At 43.8% G+C, this 8,959-nt stretch overlaps 1 protein-coding gene across 1 annotated transcript; it reads right to left on the reverse strand.

Annotated features, from left to right (window-relative positions):
- Positions 1 to 560: 560 nt before the first annotated feature.
- On the reverse strand, positions 561 to 8,959 carry NDUFV3 (NADH:ubiquinone oxidoreductase subunit V3). Its single transcript, XM_059840064.1, has 4 exons — positions 8,841 to 8,959; positions 8,667 to 8,742; positions 4,484 to 5,428; positions 561 to 843 (listed from the first exon to the last, which is right to left on the reverse strand). Exons 1-4 carry the CDS (start codon positions 8,946 to 8,948, stop codon positions 686 to 688), a joined length of 1,287 nt encoding a protein of 428 aa, XP_059696047.1. The 5' UTR covers positions 8,949 to 8,959; the 3' UTR covers positions 561 to 685.

Genomic DNA, 8,959 nt, shown 5'->3' on the forward strand with positions numbered 1-8,959 from the left:
CTATTAGGAACTGCCCACTGAGATTCTCTTGCATTTAAAATTATTTCAATTACTGCTGGAGCCCCCAACAGATGATTAAATAAAGTTGTATGTTCTGTTCTCCCTTTACAAGAGCAGAGGTTTTGAGATGTTTCAATCACATTACATAAACTTGCATTCCTCCACTAACACAAAACATTCACTCTTGCCACAGGAGACAAACACTTCTTGTGCTGCTCCCAGCCAATGATTTTAACTCCCAAATCCAGAGTAAACATTACCTCTTCAGGGCTGGGAACACGTTTGTGTGCAGGGAGCACAGCCCACTGCAGTACAGTGACACCAAATTAAACATGACACATACTCCACAGGAGTTGAACCTCACAGGAATCTTTGATGTGGTCCTGTAAGAATGGTCAGTATCCAGAGTTTGGAGACACTGTAAAGTCAGGACTTTTTTATACTATCACCAAATAATATATATGGAGAGGTAGAAAAGATACTTTTATTCAGTGATGATTCATTTGCAGTTCACTCATAAAAGTCAAGAAGTGAGGGACTCCAACAGCCAGGACAAACTGTTCAAAAGCCCAAGTTATTATGCCTTTATTATTTATTATCTGATTGCAATTATACAGATGAAGCAACAGTGCTAAATAGAATAATTCACCATCCTGCCTGGGTGTTTGTTGTAAGTGTGGCTCTCTCAGTGCCTTGGTGATGGTCTTCCAGAGGATGGCTGAGGTTGCCTGTACTTTGCAAGGATAGCAACATAATCATGGAAGGTGAATGTGGTATAGTCGTGGTGCTGCAGGTTCTTGTAGGTGGAATTATCCAACTCCTCTGCAGCAGGCTGAGCTGGCTCTGTGAAAACAAACAGCAACTGGTGACTATGAGGATGCCACACCAGAGGACAACGTTTTTAAGCACTGAGTCAGCCTTCATAAATTGTCAGATCCCTCATCCACGCAACATTTGAAAGAAATAAAAGTCTTGAACAAAAGGGAAGTTTCCTAAGTCCAGCGGGTGCCTAAAGCAGCACATGCAGTGGGGAACAGGGATCAGCACAAGGCATCTTGTACAGGTTTTAAACCCAAACCACCACCTAATGCTGGGGGTGGACAGGGCAGAACATTCCATTTATCCCTGGAAGACATATGTCTGCATTTCCTGGCTTTCTCATATTTGCCTTGGTTTTCATTCCAGCCAGAACAGTAGGTGACATTCTTAGCAAACCAGGAGGGGCAAAGGAGCAGTACAAATGATGTATCATCCTGTCAGCCCACGAGATACAGCTCTCAGAGCTGCTTTACAGATTGAATTTTTGCCATGGGGAGAAGCAATGGAATTAGCAAGATCTCCACCATTTAATTTCAAATGTGGTTATACCAAACAGTAATCTATCAAGAGCCTTTGATGTAAATCTCTTTTCTTGTAAATATAATCTTCTAACCTTTGTATTAGCTCTCCTTCAAAAAAGAATAACCCAATAAAGTTATTTAGAACTCCTTACTTCCTGTTAAAGCCAACATTAATTCTTATGCTTCTAGAATATTATGCAAATCTGGGCAGCATCATTTACATAAAAGGTTCTTACACAGGCTGATTTTACAACCAAGCAAATTGCAAGAAATAAAACTTTACTCCCAGTATTTATTCTTGTATACCCAGAGTTTTAACAACAGAAGACACGCAGTGTAGTGAAAAGCTTTTCTGTATAAATTTATATGTGGTGGCTCAGGTTAGATTGTAATAAGCCCTTATTTTAACAGGTCCATCTACCATAAAAACACAAGACCTTGAACACCAGGATATTCCTTTACTTATGACATAATTACTGCAGTGTGAAGCTATCAGATTAAGAGAAATACCCGTAGCATTTAGCAAGGCTTGCTTATAAAAGTCAAGGTAATAAGTCATGGTTTCAGCAAAACATGACAGGAAATATCCCTGTGCCTGCTCAGTTCTCCTGACACAGCTCACAGGAGATGAGATCCAGGGAGAAAAGGCAGATGATGCTCTTTGCTGCAAAGAGCCCCAGGAACAAGCAAGGGGAAGCAAGAGTAGCTCAACCTGCAAGAGCCAGTTGTTCCAAATTCAGAGACAGATGTGCAGGAAGGGAAGCAGATGGAGCCTCATTCTTCCTGCCCAAATACATTGCACTTGGCTTCTTGAAGGAAAAATTTATTCCTGAGTTCATCCTCCCCACACTTCATCCTTCATCTCTGTTTTGTCTCCTAAAGAGCAAGCACTTGGGCTGCTCTTCTGAAATGAATCACAGACCTATTTCTGAGTTCCCAGCTACAACTTTGCTCCTCACTCAGCAGTTCAAGGCAGCAGTTTTTGCTGACTGCTCTACAAAGGGATGACATCACCTGAACATCCAGGTTTGCACTGAGAAAAATTCTTTTTACATCTTCTGTGTGTCTGCTGCAGAGTTTGCAGACATAAGGACACAGGGGCAGGACAGAAGTAGGAGTTACAGGTGGTACAGTCAGCTGTGAATGTTGAACAAGGAAAAGCAGTGGCTGGTCTCAAAGAAAGAAGAGAGAGCAGGATACATCTGGAGACACCAGAAAAGAAAAATGTTTGAGCATCTAGAACTCCACTGTGGATGAATGGTGAGAAAAGCATCATCTGTAGATAAAAACAAAGAGCCCTTCCCAAATTTTTGTTATTTTTAAAAGAAAGCTTATGCTGTTGACTGTAAAAAGGAACAAGCAAATCAAAATATCATTTGCCAACAGTGCTGCATTTTGGTTTTTAAATTGCAGAATTATTTAGATTGGAAAAGATCTCCAAGATCGAGTCCAGCACAGAGTGCCACTTCCAGTCATTTGAGCTGCCATCAAGAAGGTAAGGAAACATGAAATTATGAGCCAACTAACCCCTCAAAGAGAAGGCAGGTATTTTACTCAGCACCATCTCCTGGAAGCTGACATAGAAATGCAATTACTTTGTCTCAACCTGGCCAGGCACAGAATGTCTGAGGTTGGAGGACACCTCTGTAGGTCAGCAGGTCCAACCCCAAATGCTCAGGCAGGATCAGCTAAGCAGGAGGCCCAGGGCCCCATCCAGACAGTTTCTGAGTGTCTCAAAGGATGGAGACCCCCACCACCTCTCTGTGCAACTTGTGCAGTGATCCATCACTCACAGTAAAAAAAGCATTTACTGATGTTCAGGCAAAACCCTGTGTTTCAGTTTGTACCCACTGCTTCTTGTCCCATCACTGTGCACCACTGAAAAGCCTCACTTCTGTCTTCTTTGCACTCTCCTTCTATTATTTCCACACATGGATGATGTTCTGTCTAAACCTTCTCTTTTCTGGGCAGGACAGTCCCAGCTCTCTCAGACTTTCTCCACAGGAGAGATACTCCAGTACCTGCCATTTCAGGGGCACTTTGCTGGTCTCTGTCCAGCAGCCCCACATCTCCCTTGCACTGGGGAGCCCCAAACTGAGCACTGCACCCCCAGTGCACCTCAGCAGGGGAGGAGCTGCAGCTCCCTCAGCCTGCTCCTGCCAGGTCACCCTTGGTGGCCTTGGCTGCAAGGGCGTGTTCCTGGCTCATGTTCAGTTTGCTGTTCCCTTGGCCCCCAGGACCTTTCCTGAAGAATGATACCCAAGCAACCTTAAATTAATGCTGCCTTTACTTCCAAACAGGCAAATTCTTTAATTCAAAGTAGCAATGAGAAGAGGGGACTCAAAAATGGCAGATTTATATTGCCTAAGATGAAAAGCAGAATTTCAGCAGATCAGGACAGAGAGACATCTGCTACTGAGATACACAAAATGAGATCAGCAGGACCATCAATTAACAGGATGGCAGTAAATAAGAAGGGTAGGTCAGATAGGGAAGCACAGCTGAGGAGATGATTATGTGATGGTCTTTCCTGAAAACACACCACTGTCTCCTCCCCAGCTCTCTACAACACTGACTCACTACTTCCACACGAGTTGCTCGCAACCTTCCAGTCTCAGAATCAGCAATGCCTGTTCCTGGCATTACACTATGATTTCTCAAAGTCTTCTGAAATCTGAAACACTGACAGCTTGAAAAAAACCCATCAAAACAAAACCCAAAAAAGCCCAAAACAAAACCAGAAAGATGGCAGAGTTTAAGCAACAATGAGATGGCACCAAACTTGACTCATGAGAATGGCAGCTACCAAATCCTTCCAAGATAAGAGAAGAATGAAAACAAGTGTTGTCATATAAAACCCATGATTTTGCTCACAGTGGAAACAATCTTGTTTCCATTTTATAAGTAACTGTTTTATGAAACTATAAATACAGAGAAATGAAACCACTTCCTTTCCCAGCATAGCTGGAGACTGAGTATTACTGACAGCTTATAACAATTAGCAGTGAACAATTTATCTTCCAGAAAGTCACTGCCACTCTGCCAGCTTCAGTACAAAGATCAGAGAAGATGTGGAAACCCTTTAAAAAAGTCAAACCCTAGCCCAGATGAATCAATACAGTTCAAACAATTTAAAGCTGTACCCTCTGTTGTGCTGCTTTCTCCAGCCTGGACTCCTGCTTCCTGCGTGGTCTCCTCCTTTGCTGTGGTGCCCATCACCAAGGCTGTGCTACCAGAAGTATCTTCCACTTTAGGAGCAGTTACTTCTTTTGCTTCCAACTCCTGTGCCTCCTTCATCTTTTCCTTCTTTCCTCTGGATAGCAGATCTTGCTTTTTGTCTTCCTGAGTCACTGCTGAGGTTTTCATAGCTGCTACCTGGGATCCAATGGACTTTTCCTGCACATGATCAGATTTAGCAGTGGCATCAGTCAGGTCCAGACTTTTCACCACGTGTGGTTCTAAGACCGGCTTCTGATCTTTTGGAGGGGATTTTACTTTGGGGTCTCTTGCTCTGGACTTTGATGTTTCCTGGCTGACTGATGTTTTAGAAAATTTGACCTGCTTTACAGGAGACACATCAATTTCTGGTTTGCGTGGCAGCTTCTTAATTCCATATTCTCTGAGGGATTTCTGGGACAATTTCTCTTTTGCCAGCATTGATGCCGTTGCTGCTATATTCTCAGAAAAGATGGGATCTCGTCTGGGAAACTCCACTTTAGTTTTAATGACAACTTCTGAATCATCAACATTCTCATCCTCAGAATCTGAGCTAGAATCTGACTCTGAGCTGGATGAAGATGAAGACTGTTCCTCAGCTAACTTTTTCCTCAGGCCTCCTCCTGTTGCAGGTGTGGTGAGGTTTTCCTCCTCACGGGAGGAAACAGCTCCTCGCTGAGGAAACGCAACCTCAGTTTTTTGTGGCATCCTCTTGTCTTCAGCAGGTTTTGCAGCTTCCTTGAGGGTGGTACTAGAAATGCTCTCACCTTTGTCTGCAGACAGCAGGAGAGAGCTAGAAGACAACATTTTACGAAATTCAACTGGTGCCTTCATGGCAAGCAGCTTGGTGCTCCCCTGTGGTGCCACTACATCTAGGAAACGGCATAAAGAGGATTATCATCATTGTATCTAACATCACGATCACTGATCTTAGTCACACAGCTTTAACTTTCAGAGATAATCTGCTACAAAAATAAACTGAAAGTAATTATAATGCTAAATAGAGGCATTGCAAAGCAGAAAGTTTTTAGACTTTTTAAGTTAAAGGAACTGGAGTTCTACTAGCATGTAACAGTTTTTGCTGCTGCGATGCTGAAACTCAAGAGATAAACCCTTGTGCTACTCACTTTGCCAGACCCCTCCAAGAGCTGGTTTTCCCTGTGCTTCAACTCTGCAGCACTGGAAAAGGTCTGCAGACACTGCCCTATCCCAGGTGAGCATTAGGATGGCTTGTCAGCCAAGCTCTTCAAGCAATGCTGCAGAGACAACACTGGTCTGTGAACAAGCCAGCGAAGCAGAGACACAGTAAAGTGACACAGCCACAGCTGCTTGCAAGAGTTATCCTGGGAGCAGAGGGCAGAGATGACTCCCAAAAGGAAAAGCAGCAAAGTAAGAGATACCTGAGGCCATCCACGAAAGTGTTACTTGTTCACTGCCCTGTGAGCTGCCAGCTGAGATGTGCCCCCACAGCTCAACACTATTTCCCCAAGACCTCATCTCCTCCAGGCTTCACTTCTATTTCTGCTTTGAGACCTCTTTAACAAAGAGGTCAATAGAAGATCTCCTGATGCTTCATAGTTGTTTCTGTCTCAGTTTCTTCTCCCTCATGGATACCTGTATTAAGCTAAACTCTCCAGACAAGGAACCAACACTTGAAGGAGAAGGCAGCAATTTTCAGGTCCTTTCAGGGAATACATAAAATCCCTTGGATGCTTATTATCATCCTCAAGAGGCTGAGCAACAGCAAATACTGTTGTGGTTACAGAAAACAGGAGGTCAAGGAGGGCTGGGAGCACACTAAGAAGATTCACCACGGCTGAAATTTGCTATAGCAAAGCCAACTCCATTACAAGTTGCACCACTTCCAACCAGCAGCAAAATTCAACAGATTTCCAGCCCATTATGCAGATTTTTCTGCAGAGTTTGGAAATCCAGATCTACTTTATATGCCCATAAACTAGATACAGCTTTCCTCTCACTGGTATTGTATGGTAATACTTTGTATGATTCAAGGAGTTATTACCATTAGCTCTGAACAGAAGCAAGTCTTTAGCAATGTCTAAATGAAAACATCACAGAAGAGACAAGCACATGAAAATAAAAGCAAAGTATTTAAGAAAGAAATGCAAAGATTTATCATAACAAAATACAATAAAAGAAGGTATCAAGCTTACAGGTAGTATTTTGAATAATTCAAGCACATACTTCTCTCTGCCAGATGGAAGGTGCAGGATGGGAAGGAAGGGCAGGGGGAGGCAGGAGGATGGGCAGCCACCTTTGGAAGAGGTCTGACTCCCTGCACAGACTGACCCAGCCAAACAGCAGCCTGGAGAAACTAACACGTGAGGAAGTGTCACTCAGGATGGAAGAGTTCCTCAGAGAGGCACAGAAGAGGTTAAACTAACACAAGGATGGCAAAGGGAGGACAGAAAAGGGAAAGCTGAGCAAAACCTGAAGAAGTATTAATGTTAAAACATCCTAAGAAACCAAGAAGGCAGGGAAAATTCAACTTGACCATTAGTTACTGGAATAATACTTTAAACAGTTAAGTCTGGATAAGTGAAAAAGATAGATTTTATGATTAAAAGCTGAAACATCCAACACAACTGATCCACTTTAATTAGGGTATTTCAAACTTTGCACCAGCTAATCTGTACCTGCATCACTTTGCCAAAAGAACAACACCCCCAAATCAGTCACAAAACCACCATTCCCAGATGTGTTCCTCCTGCATCATTCCCAGCATGTATTTAAAGGTTGATCACACTCTGAGAGGTGACAGGCAGAAACTACAGGTCTATTTCCCATCACTGACTCTGTATGTAAACACAACCATTTTATCAAAGCAAGGAAAATTTGCACATCCTGTTCCAGCCAGAATCTGGCAAAGGCAGCTGCATCCTATACATCCTAATTAACCTGGAGTGTTTGCAGGGGAAGCAGCTGGCCTAAGAGGGCTCCTGACACAAATCAGAGCTGCAGGACAGTGAATCCAGAAACTGATACCAAAGTGCGTCTCAAACACACTTAATGCAAAAAAAATAAATCATCATAAAAAGCAATTTGCTGTTCAATCAATCTATGCAGTGAAGGCTTTCTTAATGTAATTGCCAGGCTTTTATTTGCTTTGGCATTTAAGAAGGTGGCAGAAGTCTGCCTTCAACTGCTCTTTCAGTGATCTTTTCAACAGCAGTCAAGAAGTCTGATCACTCCTACATATGGTTCCATGGAGCTTTCCTGTTTCAGCACCTGGATCTCTAATTTGGGACAGGAAACCTCACTGAACCACTGAGCCTCCATTTATACAAACAAAGCATCAGTCTCTGAAATTTGTTTTGACTTTGGTCAGGGATAAAAGGGGCTCAAATACTCCTCGATGCAGGGCAGCATCCAACGCAAGGTTCAGGCTTGCAAATCTATGGGGCAAAAAGCATTATAACCAAATTTAACACATAGGGCCATGGCAGCTTCTTACACCGCTGCCTGCAGCTGCTATTTGGGATATTTGGATTTTGGAAGTCCTTCTCTAAATCCTTCTATTTTTTTACCCTGGTAACACAAACATCTCAAAGGACAAGGACAAAGATCTTAAGTTAAAAACTAGATTTTACACCCCATTTAAAAAAATTCCAGGGATGGGGCATCCACAGCTTCTCTGGGCAACCTGTGCTAAGGCCTCATTTTACTCCCTCAGGAAACAATTTTTTCCTGATATCTGATCTAACCCTTATTTCTTTCAGTTTGAAGCCAATTGCCCTCATACACAGTGAACAGTCTGACACTGCCCTATCCAGCCTGGCCTTGAATATTATTAAAGTAAAGACAAACAGGAAAGAAGTGACAAGCTCATAAATATAAAACTATATACGTATATATGTATATATATAGCTTATAAATCTATTCCACACAGCCAGACCTTTACTTTTACTTTTATTGCTACAGGGTACATTTTATCAGACACCCTCATTTACATGGCGATGACCTTTCAGTCCTTGTTCTTCCCAGCTTATGCAGCGCCTCTTCCGAGGCGTGACCCTTCCCCAGCTCTCCTCCTCACCCTTTCCTTTTACTGACACCCCAATACCTCTCACACCCAAACCACCCTCTTACTCTTTGGCGGCGGCGGCGGCGCCGTCCCAGTGCCCACCGGCTTCGTGCAAAGCCCCCGCGCCTCCAGCTGCAACACCTGCACGGCACAACACAACAAGAGTTAACAGAGCGGGAGGAAATCGCGACAGCTGAGGGGGTGAGGATGCAGGAAATCTCCCGGAGGAGCCCCTTTACCTCGCGGGTCACCGCCCTCCCGCCGCCCCTCAGTGCCGCGGCCGCCGCCATCTTGCCCGGAGCTCTCCGCGGCCTCCGGGTGGGCGGGGCTGGCGCGGGTGACGTCATCGCGGGGCGCG

This window comes from Haemorhous mexicanus, chromosome 2 (assembly GCF_027477595.1).
Source record: "Haemorhous mexicanus isolate bHaeMex1 chromosome 2, bHaeMex1.pri, whole genome shotgun sequence".
Taxonomy (NCBI): Eukaryota; Metazoa; Chordata; class Aves; order Passeriformes; family Fringillidae; genus Haemorhous; species Haemorhous mexicanus.